This window comes from Anas platyrhynchos, chromosome 1 (genome assembly GCF_047663525.1).
Source record: "Anas platyrhynchos isolate ZD024472 breed Pekin duck chromosome 1, IASCAAS_PekinDuck_T2T, whole genome shotgun sequence".
Lineage (NCBI taxonomy): Eukaryota > Metazoa > Chordata > Aves > Anseriformes > Anatidae > Anas > Anas platyrhynchos.
The window spans coordinates 62,529,074-62,545,351 of record NC_092587.1 but is presented as its reverse complement, the minus strand read 5'-3'; the positions used below and the strand labels follow the sequence as shown (position 1 = coordinate 62,545,351).

General features: G+C 41.8%; 1 protein-coding gene across 3 annotated transcripts in view; it reads left to right on the top strand.

The window, feature by feature from the left end:
- The first annotated feature begins 9,029 nt into the window (after positions 1-9,029).
- FGD4 (FYVE, RhoGEF and PH domain containing 4) overlaps positions 9,030-16,278 on the top strand; it is a 110,262-nt gene continuing 103,013 nt past the window's right edge. Inside the window, exons 1-2 of one of the 3 annotated variants that reach the window (XM_072039282.1) lie at positions 9,030-9,185; positions 9,418-9,563. In XM_072039282.1, coding sequence (XP_071895383.1) covers positions 9,419-9,563 — 145 coding nt within the window. In that variant the 5' untranslated portion in view covers positions 9,030-9,185; position 9,418. Of the gene's footprint in view, positions 9,186-9,260; positions 9,564-16,278 lie in introns of those variants that run through there. The other 2 variants (XM_072039310.1, XM_027472079.3) reach the window with 2 other exon arrangements.

Here is a 16,278-nt window from a genome sequence, read left to right as displayed (position 1 = left end):
TGCACAGTGACCGCATGAGAGCTGCTACTTGCCTGAATCCTCCCCACTTCTCTCTTTGCTTCCTTTTTCTCCTCAAGCACGGGGAGGTCTCTCAGCCCACCACTTTGGCTGTGGTCTTTGCAGGAAGTGCCTTTGGCAAAGGCGTCGTGTGATCATCTTAGCAAAAGTGTGACTGCTCAAGATACAGTTTTCTTCTGCCAGGTGTTCCTCCCCTTCAATATTAGAGAATATTAAAGATTTTTTTTTATTATTATTATTTTTTTTGAGCAATGTTGTAACCCAGATTTCAGGAAACCGCTAATAAGAACAAAAATACTAATATTGAAGAGAGACAGGTTGAAGAGCCTGACATCCATGTCTTCTAGTAGCCTGTGAATACCGTAGAAGAGAAAGTTCTATATATAGAACAAAATACAGGGGGAAATGGAGCTAAAATAGATAATTATAATTATATTTAAAATATTTAATATTTAATTTATATAAAGCCAGATCTCATCTATTTGTGTATGCTAAAGGCAGTCACAAGTGCTTTCCTCTCAGTGGAACATCTGAGCGATTGCCTGATGGTAAAAAGAAAGTCCTAACTTTGCACAAAAATATGGCTCAATACTACAGCTGACAACTCAGCAGAAGCTTAATAATCCAGTAAAAAATATTGACCTATGCAATAATGATTCCTTCTTTTCTGAAGCAGTAAATTAGAAAACATACATTTCACTCATTATTGTTTATAGATTCTTTTATATTATATTGGAGGTATCTAGCTTCAGAAATAAGGTTTGCTAACCAGTTTCAGAGAAAAATAAAAATAATTTTAAAATTATTGGTATAATCATACATGATTGAGAGAATAGTATTTGTGCTAAAGCTCCATGTAAGGGTGGAAGCTTCATCTCCCACAAGTGACTTATAAGGAAATTTTGGAAAAGAATAAAGAGAGAGTTGTGGCCATTTAAATGATTTTGTAGGATTCCTTACTTAAGAGAGAGCCGTCTTATTTTTAAGTTGTGTTCAATGTCATATTGGTTAAAGTATTAAAATTGAGACTATTTAATGAGATTAGGAATATAAGATGGAGAGCCATGTGAGTACAGAGCTCCCTTTGAAGATCAAATTTTGAATGCAGGCCCTATATTTTGTTTCACCTTACAGAAGTGGTAAAGGCATATGGCAACTGGAGAAAAAGAGCTACTGTGTTTACAGTACCTGTTGCGAAACCATCGCAACAAGTACCCATCTTCTATCCACCTATACAAAAATAAAATGCTTTGCTATAGAAATAGGAAACCTCTGTTAGAGACACACAACCTCTGTACGCACAAATGATTCAGTGCTGATCCGTCCATCCAAGTAAGGTGTCTTACTACAGCAGTGCAGTTTGTTAGTGCTCTGAGGTGAAGAGACAGCTCTCCTTCATGGCCTTACAGGTGCTGCCAGCAGACCTTAGAATGGGAAACGTACTCTGAAAGTCAGATGGGTTTTGACTAAGGTAATTCAAAGTCAGATGGGAAACCTGATTTGGTCGAGTGAATGGACCTGGCATTCAGCTTGTTCCATTGAAATGTGATCTAAAGAGATCCCCAGGTCGGGGCAGGGCTCCACTGGAGTTGAAAGGGCTCCATCTGGATATTGGGTATTTACATGTTTGGAGCAGATTAGAGGAATGTGGGCACAACATGGAGTGTCTTGTGCTCTTGTAACCGGCTTGTGACTCAAATTGAACCATGCAAAATTTAAAATTATTATATAATGTTATATAAATGCACTGCATACAAATACCAGCAATCTCAAAGTCCTAAGCTGCTGAAAAAAAAAAAAAGCCTCTGTGAAGCCACCACTGCTTTCAAAGGTTCCTGTTATCTAAGCCAAATGCAAATTAGTTCTTTTTATCTTCAGAGCACTCTATGCATATTAATTAATTCCCAAAACATCTTTCAAAATGGGTACTGTTATCTCTCACCTACAGATAGACAAATTGAGACTCAGAGGATGGAAAACATCATCATCGTGCAATAAAATAGAAGTTTCCGTACACTTAACTTTCCATCTCTCCACATGTATCTCTCCTGCATACACATGAACACCAAGTGTTTTAGATGTGGTAGCAAGGTGAGTTATTTAATCTGTGTGCTAGCCCATGCTATAGAACCAGCATTTCTCTAGTATTTGAGTTCATTCAGAGCTGGATCTCTGTCCCTGCAGTGCTTGCTAATAATAGACCCTCACTATAAATAGCAGAGGTTTAATATTCACTTTCTTGTTTTAGTTTATTTAGGCCTATGTCCTCCTTCTCCGTGTGTGCCAGGCCTGTAGACTAAAAAGGCAGTTTGACTCATGAGGCCCAAGATGAAAACATTTTTCCCCCCAACAGTGTCAGCGCAGTAACATGTAGATGTTCTTTTTCTGGTAGAGAACTCGGATTTCCTTTAAATTGACTGCATTCCTTTAACAACTGTATTCAAAATCATGAGTGTGGAAATGTGACAGAGTCCGACTTAAGATTCTAGAGCTTCTGAAGTCTCAGTCCATGCTCCTCTCATCTATAAGATGAGCAACCCTTATCTATGCAGTTATGCATAGTGCTGTTTATGCTTGTATATAAAAGCATGTTTCAGTTCTGTATGGTAAAGGTAAACAAATTTGCAGTGCATAAAGCCTGAGATGTATACAGCAAAATTTGCTTGAAGTACCAAGTTCCAAAATTAGACAATGTTAGATCTCTGGAGGTAAGGTCTGTTTGTGACATATAGTTATCCAAAAATGCATTAAATATATATATAAATATGAATGGAATGCTACTTTTGAGATTTGGGATACAAGAAAGAGTTTAAGTGGAATGGGACCAACATTTATATCCTTTTCAGAGCTTTTGTTCCAAATAATCACTTTTCAAACCAGAAAGATCCAAGGAGTCTGTGGAATACAATGAATGAAAACAAAGGTGGATGAAGGCAGCTAACTTAGAAGAGTCTGCAAATGCAGCAACAGCTTTGAAGTCTCTCTGTTTAAAGTCACTATAAATTATTAAGAGGCATGCTGAGACTCCTGTGCCTGTACCATATGCCTCCTCATTAGGAGAAATCTGAAGTACCTGACAGCTTGGTTTTTACAATAAGAAACAAAGTTTTGGGAGTACTGCAATATTGAGATCATTATATTTTCTTCCAGAGCTGGAACTAATAATCTGCCTTTCTTTTCAAATGTTTGATCAGCCCGTTGCTCTCTAGGGCTTGACTTGTTAAGGAGAGGACCAAAACATTTGCTTACTGTTTAGGTAAGCATTTGTAGACAGAACAGCTAATATTTAATGTATGCAGCACTGTAACAACATATATGGCTCTTTAAACAAGTACGACCCCATACATCATAGCACCAACAAAGAGCTGAGGTTAGGAGGCACTGTGAATAAATGCAAAGCAATGGCAAAGCACATTTTGGTTCATGGTCCATGGTTCATGGTCCCAGGAGTCACTACCGACTTTCCCATCACCTAACTAGGTATGGACGACCCCTCCAAGAAGAGGAAGAAGCTGTGGGGCCCAGAAGAGATGGCAGCAAGGAACTGGCTTCTGCCACCATCAGCACAATTAGCACAGTCCCCAGACAGCTCCCTGGCAGCCTCTGGGAAAAGCTGGCACACAGTTTCCCGTCAGACCTCAAGCAACTTGTGGGCCCTGTCAGGATCAGTTTTTTTTTTTTTTTTTTTTTTTTTTTTTTTTTTTCCAGCAGTGAATATAACTTACTCTGGCAAAAGCTAGAGAGAGTACTGATATGGGGTGTGGGGAACACCTTGAAGAGCTGGCACCCCCACCCTGGAAATCAGACCTCATTCAAATGTCTCAGATGGGGAACTTAGCCTATGGTGGGTTTTTTAAACTCTTTTTCATAGTGGCTGTCAGGTCTTCCTGCAGAAGGAAATAAGAAACAGAAGGAGAGTATAACATTTTCTCAAGCATATCTTGTTTTCTCTCTCCCTTTTACCAACATGACCTTACTGAAGCTTGCTTTCAGCTGTAGTTAATTTAAATCAAAGCTGAAGTACTTTTGCTAATGATATCTAAATGTCTGGCATTCACTGGATATTGGGAAACATATTTCGTTAACCTGTGGTGCTGATAAAGAAGAATATTCTGAGACTTCTAAAAGCAATCAGTTTGTTAGAGCAATGCCATTCAGCAAGACTTACCTAACAAAACTGATTAAATAGCAATTACTCCTCTAAGCAGCAACCCTTCAGTAAAACTAAGGGATATATGTGATAGCCTTATCTCAACATTTTTCTCAACACATTTCTACAAATTACAGGAATTTGCTTGCAAAAGACAACATGCTTCTGCACAGCAGGAAAAAAAAAAAAAAAAGGTAAGACAAAATTAACATGGAGGCAGGAAGGTTTCTTCCTTTCATTATCCCAGTGGTACTCTTGCAGAGCTACATATGAGCATTCATCTGGTGGTCTACTCTGCAGTAGACAAGGAAACATTGGCTGTAGGGGTTTAATATGGTTCTTAGAGTGGTTGGAAGCCTACAAAACCTGTTGCTGGTTGGCCCCAACTACTTTTGCTAGGGCCCCAGATGACAACATCTGTGTTCTGTCTTATACAGTCAAATAGACAAAACAGGAGAGCTGTATGAGGAATGTTATTGACTGGGCTAAAAGAAATTGTCATGGCCTTTCTTCTGGTGAGTACCTACCCATCCTTTTTTTTTTTTTTTTTTTTTTGTTCCAGCAGCAAATACCTAGGATTTACCTAAAACTCCCTAGAGTTCTTGTCATGGGTTACTTCTGATGTTTAGCTCACAATTCACACTACTGACTCTACAGCTCCTTCTCACGTAGATGTAAAACCACACTTAAGAGACCACGTGTACCGCACTTTGTGGTGGGGAGTAAATAACAAAACAGCTTAGTGTATCTGTCAGTGTAAGCCAGTATAAAACTGTAAATTGTCTCCCTGTTCTGACTTGCACACTGGGTGCTGCACAGGGAGCAAGCACGAGGCTTGAGTCCCTCTAATCTTTGTAAACCATTCTCCAGACTAAGAAGCCAGAGTCTACAGCCTCGGGCTAAAATTCACATTATGTCCTTGAATGCTGGATCCTGTGTTTGCCTGCTGACTTAACTGAGTTTAAGTAACTCCCTCGCATTTACTTGCTTGTTCTGTGTATCTCTGTTGCACACACTGCAGCTGCTTTGTGCATTGTACTGCTGCTGCCATCAGAAGAGACTTTTCATCTGGAATGTGCATGAAGGCCTGAGATGCGTGAGATTCTTCTCTAATTAGTATCCTACCGTATCTTTTGGTATATCGGTTCTTGTTTTCATTGTACTTCCCTACTGGCAGAACTGGTTTGTGGGTTATACAATATTTAGTTCACAGAAGATGCAAAATATATGATGATCTATATCCTGACTTAGTCAGGATTTGGCTTGCTTAGCTTTGTATAGAAGTATGGGTCTTTTATATCATAAACCCCATTTTAATTTTTATTTAGTATTTAACAGAGAATGGCATTTTTCTGTCAGATGTCAATGAACATAGTATTCACATCAGCTCTAAATAAGCTACTCTAAATAAGGTAATGTTGTGTAATTCTTTGAAATGCTATACTTTCCTTTTTGTTAGGTGCCGAGTTCATGTGCATTCTTTCTTTAGGGTGTAGATTAGTGCTCCAGAAATATGTTACTCCACAGAGTTACTGAGAGGTACAGCACAAGGAAGTACTCAGGGAAACTAAAGCTAGAGGCCATAACCTGAAGCCAGGAACATAGACTGAATTCAGGAACAGATTTAAACTGTAACTCAGATGAAAATAAAGATAAGCTCTAGCAGAAATAAAGAAACTTGACCAGATGCAAAAATAGAAACAAGCGGTCTCAAGCAGTCAAAATCCAGTCTTCTAAAGGTTGTTTCCATTCGGAGAAGAAAAGGTTGCTACAAAGACGTATACTGAGGGCCCAATGTTTTACACAGAGAGAAAGTGAAGCATTTTACAAACTAAAAAAAGGTTGACTTCAAGGTCCTGTTTCTTTCAAGGTCCTGAATGCTCTGGTCATCCAGCAGCACAAAGTGAATAGTTTCAAGCCCTTCACTTGCTCTTTCATTTTATTTCTTTTTTTTTTTTTTGCCAGCTGTCCTTGCCACCTTTTGCACCTCTGTGGGTTTCCATATGGTTCCTGTTGTACCTCCCACATGCAAATAGGTATAATTAAATGAGTTTTCCACCACTGCATTTCTCACCACCCTCACAGAAAGACTTAGAGCCAGATGGCCCAGCTATTGCCCACACTTGAATGTGGGTTAGCTGTGGCTTACTGGTTACCTCTCTTGCCATAGAGCAAAGGGGTATGTAGCTCTTCCCACACACTGTCTAGGGTGGGAGGTCCGATGCAGGACTTTCAGTCAAGTAATGTCACATATTTTAAGCAGAATAGGCAGCTTTGTCTGTGTTTAAGCTTTTTCAATTTTTTCTTTTCTCAGATCCTGTTTCCTATTGTAACACTAAACTTTTAATCATTCAAGGTGATGTTTTCCAAGATAACATCTATTTCTGACTTTTTATGATTAGAAAGATGTTGTTCCTCTTCCTGACATTGCCAAAAGTCTGTCTCTGCCAAGAGATGGAGAACATGAAAGACTGAGAGCAGTGTGTTAAAAAAGGGAAGGGCACACCAGAAGGGAGGCCGTTTGTTACCACGTGGTAGCAGGCAGAACATACGTGTTGCTGGTGGACAGTAGTTCAAGCCAGCTTCAACCAGCTGGCCCAGGTCTGTGCTGTTGCTAAGTGATGGGTAGAGGGACAATTACCTACTCTGAGAGGCCTGTACTGCTCCACAGTGTACAAATGCCCTAAAATTACCATAAATCCACTGACTGCATGACTTCCTTCTAACACAGACTGTCACCTCACTGTGTTACATACCTCGGTGTCCTTCTGAAGAAGGATTTGCCCAGGAAAATGAGTTTTTGCAGCCAATCTGCTGATGCTACAGCACAGAGACACCAGGATTCTTTGAGGTATTCTCTTTTGTTCTGAGGTATTTTATTTATTTTCCCAAGTCACATTGCAGTAATTTACCACTCACTGATAACATCATACAAAACAAAGTTAATACCATTTGGGTAGGATTTGTGGGGTGTGTGTACTTGTCCTTGTTTCTTTAGCTGTTTTCCTTCCAGGAGCAGAACTCCATGTTTGAAGGAGCAAGTACAAAATTTAATAACTTGTGATAATTATGCCTGGCTAACAATTGGCATTTTGAGCAACCAGGTAATAACTTCAGTTGATGTCAGTTTAGTTATCATATATAACACAAACAGAGGAAGGTCTTCTATTTGCTGTCTCACTTTCTCATAAATTACCATTTTGTATTCTATTACTGTACTGGCATCTTGGACAACTTTGAGCAAATAACTTCTCCCTGTAATACCTCATTTTCCTCCCTGTCAAAGGAGCCTCATACTTGCCTGCTCAGTGAAGTGCTTTGGGAATTACTAATGAGAAATTCTCTGCCTTTCTTCTCTCTCCATGCTTAAATACTCAGTATGAGTCCAGATGAAGAATTAAGTGTGTGCCAGTCTTCTGGAACAAGATACTTATCTGAAAAAGTTAATGATTGATCTTCTAGTACATATCCATTAACCATACATAGCTAGTTTACAAGAATCTGTAGCTCTCCTGGTGCAGTGAAGTCAGCAGGAGTACCTTCTGCTCTTCGCAACACAGGTATAGTCATTTCCATGTGCCCAGCCCAGCTCAGGTGACTGAAGTCAGGAAATAAATTAGTCTTTTACCTCTGAGTCACAGCTTCTTTGTATGTTTGCAAAAGGAAACCCCAATGTTTGCAAGACCACGAAATCCAGGAGGTGATCTGACTACCTCATTTTTGTTGGATATGAAAGAGGGGGCTGCAAGATATCAACCTTTTGGTTTTGGCTGTTGACTCCATTGAGGGCGGTGAGGCCTTGCAGAGAGATTTGGACAAATTAGAGAGTTGGGCAATCATCAGCAATATGAAATTTAACAAGGGTATGTGCCAGATTCTGCACTTGGGAGGAGGTAACCCTGGCTATATGTACATACAGACTGGGGGATGAGATGCTGGAGATCAGCCCCGTAGAAAAGGATCTAGGGGTTTTGGTGGACAGCAAGCTGAACATGAGCCAACAGTCTGCATTGGTGGTCAGGAGGCCAACAGTTCCCTAGGGTGCATCAGGCACAGCACTGTTAGCTAGTTGAGGAAAGGGATTTGTCCCACTCTGAGCTTTCAAAGGCTCACCCTGAGTACAGTTTATAGTCTGAGGCATCACAATGTAAGAAGGGCATAAAAATATTAGTGTCCAAAGGAGGGCTACAAAGTTTGTGAAGGATCTGGAGGACAAGATGTATGAGGAGTGGCTGAGGTCCCTTGGTTTGATCATCCTAGAGCAGAGCAGGCTGAGGGGGGAGGCCTCCCAAGGGGAGCGGAGGGGCAGGCGCTGAGCTCTGCTCTCTGGGGACAGCGACAGGACCCGAGGGAATGGCATGGAGCTGGGACAGGGGAGGGTCAGGCTGGGGGTTAGGGAAAGGGTCTGCACACAGAGGGTGCTCGGGCACTGGGACAGGCTGCCCAGGGCAGTGGTCACAGCACCGAGCCTGCTAGAGTTCAAGGAGCATTTGGACAGTGCTCTCAGATGCAGGGTCTGGTTTTTGGGTGGTCCTGTGTGGAGCCAGGAGTTAGACTCAGTGATACTTGTGGGTCCCTTCCAGCTCAGGATATTCTCTGATTTTCTCTTTAGCAGAGGGGTAACACTTTATGGCCAATTTCTTTTACATACACCAACAAATCCCACAGGAACTGGACCTCCTTCTAGGCAAGGCATTTCAGAGCTGACCAGTGACAGAGGGCAGCGCCCAGCGGGGAGAAACAAACGGCTGCGATGTCGGGGAAGGGAACACCTATTGCAATGGGCACGGTGCAGGTGGCTAGCCCCCTCAGCCGTGACGGCGGGGCCGCTCCCTGTGCCGGCCCCAGCTGGCAGCGGCTGCGCGCCCGCGGCGCCCACTTCCCCGGGGGGGAACTCGCTCCTCCGGCCGGCGGCTCGGGGAAGTTCCCACACGGCCCCGGCCGGGCAGGGCGGCGGCCGCGGACTCTCCGTACAGCCGGGGGGGGGCAGAGCCTGGGGCCGGCGGCTGCCGGGCAGGTACCGCGGGCAGGGCAGGGCTGGGCAGGTAGGGAGGGAGGGAGGGAGAGGCGGGGAGCAGGTAAGGGGCCGGCTCAGGAGGCGGCCGCAGCCGCGCTGTGGGTGGGAGACGGAGGCGCTGCCGCTGCCCTGGGGGCTATGCCGGTCCCGCCGGACCCCGGGCGGGAGGGGCGCTGAGGACCCGTGGGTTTCTCCCTCACTCTGCCTCTCTGTGTCTCTCCCCCGCCCCGAGGATGAACCGAGCCGAGGGAATAAACTTCAGGCGGACAGCCATCCGCAGGAAATCCACCCCGGGCTTCGCCGTCGCCTCCAGTGGAGCAGCGCGCACCTGCCCCGCCGGCCCCCCGTGGGGGGAGGCCGCCCGGGGGCCGCCGGCAGGTAACGGCCCCTATCGGTCCCTATCAGCTCCCCACGACCCCTATCGGCCCCTCCACGAAGCCCTTCGCCCCGGGGACATGGCTGGGGGTGCCCGGCGATACGGCTCGCTGGTACCCCCAGCCCCTGCCCGGGTCGGGCTTGCTGCGGTGGTGAACCTGCCTGGTGCTTGGTACTGCCCACCGCAGCCGTGGCTGCCCTTCCCTCGCCTCCTTTCTCCTCGCCCCTTTCTTTCAGCAGCGCACCTGTGCCAGGAGCGTTTCACCTGTCACGCTCCACAAGGCAGCTGCATCAGCTTCGCGCAGCGCGGGTAAAAGCCACGATAAGCTCAGGCTGGTTGCAGGTGTTACCTTGGGCTTGCCGTAACAGTAAGCTGGCTTAAAGTCCACTCAAGAATTGCAGAAAGTTTTTGCTCATGAGCAGATTAATGCACACCCCCATACATATATATGCAGCACGTGATCCTGCGATGTGATGGCAGCGAGCGCTCCAGCAGGCGTGACGTGCTGTGCTCGTGTTGCAGCAGCTCGGCTTTATGGATGTGGAAGGCCAAAGCGGACAAAACAAAGTCTGAAAGCTCCAGCGCACGCGTGTTGTATCGCTGGGAACGGCAATGTATGAAATATACGGAACAGGATGTCGGGGGGTTGTCTTTTTAGGAATTCCCAGGCAAGAGGCATGCTTAATTTGAACATGAGTATGCACAAATAAGGATAGAGTATCATAATTACACCTGGAAATTGGAATTAGCAGCTGTATTTGTAGTTGGAAGACTTAAAGGATTTCATCCTCCTGTATCATTGATCATAGTACTTCCTTGCATCATGATTGCTAATATGAAAAAAGTAACACAATGAAGATGAGGAAATAAAGGTCTTAGTGGGTCTGTAGCTCCTTACCTGCTCCTCTGGTTGGCAGTGACTACAGCAGAATGTGCTCCATCACCCTGTAATTCCAGAATAGTTTCATAGCCTTGTTTCCAGGCTAGTTTCATAGCCTCTTTGTGGTCAGAATGCAACCTGCACCTGCTGCTGATAAAAGATAATTTATGATTCTTGCCTTGATTCTGCAAGTACAAACTTTAATCCTCAGGTGCAACATAAAGCTGGGTGTGTTCTTTCTCCCATTAAAAAAAAAATAAAAAATACAGTGCTTATGTTTTCTTTTCCAGCTTGCAAAACACTAACTGGATTTTAAGAGGCCTTGTAAAGCCAGAGCGTACCTTTGGCCTGGTTGAAATCCTTTCTGGAGGGAAGGAGGAGTTACTATAGACCTCACATCTCCAGTCAGTCTCCACCAGGTGTTGTGAAATACAGTAGTTATTTATGTTTTGCCTGAGGACTGGACTCTTAAAGTTGTCTCAGGTCTGCATCTGACAAGCAATTGAAGAAACTAGATGTATCACTAGTTACTGTAGTGTATAAATACATTGAAATAAAATCTGGATTTTGTAAATGGCAAGCTTATCAGAAGTCTTATCAGATTAATAAATTGTGTGTTATTTAGTGAGAAGATTTAAGACGTAGTGCAATTCCTTACACTTAAGAATGTCCTCACAGCCTTTGACATTGGCCTGGTGAAGAAAGGAATATTGCAGATTTTCTGTGCTGGGAGATAAGATCTGGAAGTATTTCCATTCATGGTGATGTTTGAAAATGCCTTTAATGATGAAATGGGCTACTTAAGTTGTATGTTATGGCATCAGTCTTTCATTGTGTCTTTCAATCTAAGTGTCCAACTTCTAATGGAAATCTCTCTCTCCATCATACTATTGTCCAAATCATTTGGGTTCATTGTCGTAAGCAAAATTGTGATTGAATTCTGTTAGCACTGAAGTTTGATAAAGATTGGTGTGTTTAACAACCTACAGGAATGAGTGAAAATGACTTCTGTTTAGAATTCGATATTAATTTAAGGACTTGAACAAAAGAGTACTGGAATCTTCAGAGATACTTTGAAATGGTTGGGAAATGTCAAGGCTCATATCTGGAGGCAGTTTAGAGAAGAGCTTTCGGTGGAGTTAGCATGATTAATAAATCCATTTTTGATCGAATAACCATTGGAATTTTTTTTTTTTTTCCCTGCCAAGTTAGAATTCATACTAACTGGAGCAAATCTTCAAATGCAAGCATGTGTTTTAACTCAAAAATAGCTGTCTGCCAAGAAGTAGGTGTAAGTTATTGCTTGCTTGTTCAGCACCTTTTGCAAGCCAAAAGCTCTGCAAAGGGTGAGCATGGCAGTACTTTGATACCGCATTGGATTACACTGTCCTGGAAGGTTGTATATCCACTGATTTAACTTGATTTATCTGTGTAGTGAAAACAGTTCTGAACACAAGGACACTGTAACTTGCTATCATAGACATAAATAGCTTTTTTTTTTTTTCTGTTACTGGTATATTCACCTCCATCCTTGCTATGCACAGACTAGGTTAACTTCCTGTGAACTTCAAATCTTTCACTGGTTCCTTGGCTTTGTTCACTTAAGTGCAAATTCACACCATTTCTGGGCTGTTTGTCACATTCCCTTTTGCCTAAATATGCCTGCTGGCATTGTACTGTACATTGGTGTTCTCAGACATTACAGCGTGGTTCTTGGGGAGCTAAGGTAATTTGCATTCAGGACAGCACTCACTGCAGCAAGGTATCTGCATAACACTGACAGGCCAAAAAAAATAAAAAATCCTGCTGATGTTGTTACATCCCTGCCTGTTAAATTGATATGATTTTATGGGATTATGTTAACAAAACTTCTTTAGTCCTTTGGGTTTCCTTCTTGCAGTATGAGATAAGACTCTAGTAGCATCCTGTTCTAGTCTATGAAAACTGCCTACCTGGTTGATTTTCATTGTTGCTGGTTTTCTTTAGTTTAATTTTTGAAAATAAAGTTATTAACTTTGGACTATAACTCTCCTTTGTGTTACCTGTTGTATGATGTTGACTGATCTGTAGTGACAGAAAATCTTCTTGCTATTGAGTATGTTCAGGGAAAACCTGTATGATCATTAGGGATAATCTAAGCAGTGGTTGGGATCTTGAGATACATTAGAGGCCACTGCAAAAGAGCTGATTCCCTTGTATGCTTTCCTGGTAAACGCAGGGTTTTTGAAATCTTCCTAAAGTTGAGATATCTCACGGAGAGCTGACACTTCACAATATTGAGGAAGGAGGGTGAACATATAGGAATTTGCTTCTAAAAATTCTACTCGCTTCAAAAATAAGACAATGTAAAGTAGAAAGAATTGCTTTATGCAGAACTTGCACAGAAATACATTAGCTATTAAATTTCCTTGTTTGCTCTTATTAGACAACTTCCTGCTTCTGTGGGCCAAGTTAATCCCGTGTGCGACCTATTGAAGCAAATGTGTTGTGTGGAAGGTGATATGAAATTAAACTTGGTTTCCAGAATATAATTGTACATTTTTCTAAGTCTTTTTTTCCTTTTCTTCTCCTCCAAATATTTAGGATCAAGGTATCCCTTTGAGTGCACGTTTTAGTTTACAGGCTATCAGGAAAGTTGCTTGTCTCTGTATTTTGGGTTGTCTTGGTGTGTCTGTTTAGCCTTTGCTAGGCAACGTCTTCTTTAACCAGTAATTTTTGTTGGTCTTGTAATACTGGCTTCCTGGAGATTAGGATGGTGATTCCCCTAAATAAATTCAATTTCTAATTCGCAGCTGCTTGACTTGCTAATGGTTTGAACCACAGAGGGTTTCAAAGAAGAATTTGAAGGGTTTGTTAATAATATAAATCAGCTCATTGCTGGAAAGGCTTTTCTGGAGTGTGCCACCCAAAACAAAGGTGAGGGTAAACACCATTCCTGCAGTGTTTTTAGGGATAGCTGAATTAGGAAGGTAATAGCTTGCATACATGACCCAGATTAGTTTGTTTTACAGAAATCACAGGATCAGGCTGCTTTTGCAGATAAATAAAAAAAAAATAATAATAAAATATATGGTTTGGAGATTTCTGAATTGGAGGTGAACCTGCTTAGGGACTGTTATTTTTGGGCAACCAGTTAAGCATAAGTATCGAAAATTAGGCTGTTCACACAAGAAAATAATGATTTGCCCTTTGGTTGTTATTTTGTCCTTTGTCTGTCAATATCTGTGCTTCTTAAAACTGCAGTTGTCACATTTTTCACCCACTTCTTAACTTGTGGTGACAAGCTATCTCATCTCCCAGTGTTTCAGTCAAAATCCCATTTAAAGCTGGGCAGTATTTTTATTTGATGCTGTTTGTCAGTATGTGTTGAGTACAGTGTGAGCTGTGATAAAGCATTTTAACTGCTGTATTTTGCACTGTTATGTCTTAAAGTAATGTTAAGTATTTGCTGTAGAAGACAAATTATCTTCCCGACATGATGTATTTGTCAGAGGGCAAGGAAGGAAAAATACGAAGCAAATTATTTTAAAATAAGATACTTTTTTTTTTTTTTTTTTTTTTTTTTTTCCTTTCCTCTTCTATTTATCTTAATAATGGGTAGATTTTCTTTGGAACATTATTATCAATTCAATACTTTAACCCAATTACTGACTACAAATCTTGTAGCTGACACTCCTCTGTGAAGTGAAAAATGGCATGCTCTTCCAGTGTGGGACACTGCATATAGCATTTCTCTTGAATATAAGTCAATCTATGATGTATAATTACATTTAGATGATCATAATGGTCCCTTCCATCATGTGAAATCTAGAATTAAGCTTTGCCTTGAGCTCTTGATGGTAGAAGCGTTTTAATCAAATGTGTAGCTGTGGATGTCTTGATATATTCAGGCCATTATCAACAAACTTACATGCTTCTGACAAGGAGAGACAGAATTCTGCTCAGAGAGGGTGTCCCAGAGCTATAGTTCTGTCAATCACCCAAGCAAATAAAAAGGGGAAATTGAAAAAGGATTTTTTAATGTTTTGTTGAAGTAGCTGCTTTGGAAGTAGTGTTTTAATACAGGTAGCTTCTGCAGGAGAATCTACTTCGGAAATTAGTGTGGAGAAGGGAGGTTGGGGCTTTGCAGAAATGTTGATGAATGAATCAGAAATCAGACATGTTGTCTCAGTGTACAAACAAACAACAGGCAATAACAGAAGATACAGAGAAATGAGTAAAAGCAGAAGAGGAGAGGGACTAAATTGCAACAGCATTTTGCAAAGCAAGATATGTAAAGAAAGATGTATATATTTTTAATGAGTTTCAGAACAATTTGCCTCTGATTACACAGAACTCTATAAAATGGAGTATAAAATGAATTAAAATTGGAGGCAAAAGACATGGAGTGGAAGCTTGGGCAGAGTGATGAGAAAGTGTTAGTTACGAAGTATTAATGCTAAGTGTGTCACAGATGTTAATATAAAATATGCTAAATAGCCTGGAAAGGAGGGAAAATGTGGTGGAACTCTAATCTGAGACATTAAATCCTGTGATTTATTCCTGACTTCTGTATAAATGTTGTCTTGAAGCACAGATGACAATGCATCAGACTTAACAGGTCTAGCCTTCTTCTCATGGATAATTACAGGCATGTGCCCCTCTCAAATAGGCGCCAGTGTACCCAGAGGTAGATGAATATTGAAGAGAGGAATTGTTGACTAGCAATTAAAAGTAATTCTAACTGATTCAGAGGCTTGATTTCTTCTTGCTTTAAAAAATATTCAACTTAGCCTCAGTGGAGTGTGTGAAGTTTCCATGCCAGGCTTTTGATTCTGTTAGTCACCATCATGACCAAGTCCTACAGGTCAGGATTTTCAGCTATATTCAGCCTTGTAGCTATATAATTACATGGTAACTACATCTAGCTACAGACTACTTGAAACCTTGGGAGTCTGAGGTGCCTCTGAGTGCTACTTGTGGTGCTGCAATACCAGGCCTGTCCCAGGGTTGCTGTGGGCAGTTGTCCTATTTTAGTGGTGAACCTCTCCCCTCTCACTTGGGTTAGAGAGGCATGTTTTCTCTGGACCAGCTGGATTTTTGATGGAGCTTCAGTGTAATCTCTTTAGGGACCTTGCAGAGCTGGAAACACAAGTCCTTAGACAATTTTCTAAGGAGGTTGAAGGTGCTCCTGCCCATGGCAGGGGGTTGGAGCTAGGTGATCTTTAAGGTCCGTTCCAAACCAAACCATTTTATGGTCTGTGGTCTTTCGGTACATGTCTTCTCTTTCTATGAGGTATGAGAGATCAATATCTGGGCAAACTTGCAGACCTGAGAGCAGATTATCGTGATGGTACTCAGTGACTTCTGGAGGTAGAAGAGTGAGGTAGAGAATGCAGAGCCCCCTGCTGCTGATTCTGATTAAGGATTTTGACCGAGCTCTCTTCCCTCTGGGAAGTGCCAATTCTTTAAGCTCCAGCCCATGTGCAAGATAAGGGTGACTTTTTTCCATTTGCTTCACACGTATATTGGTAAACTTTATTTTCCTTCTGGGCCGAGTCATTCAGTCTCTAATGCTATTTCAGGCTCCAAAGTTCTCTTTCACCATGGAAAACTGTTTTTCTAAATCAAAAAACAAAGTTTGAGTCTACAAGAGATTTAAAAACAAAAACAAACACACCAAAAAACACCAAAAACCAAAAAAACTATAAATGACCCAAATTGTAAAATTGTTAAATAATAATATTTGAAGATAAGGCTCTCTTTAAATGTTTTGTCTGTATCAGGAGGACTTAATGTCAACTTCTTGCAGTGAATAATCAGACTATTTTTCCTCTTTGTGCCCACGTACTACATAG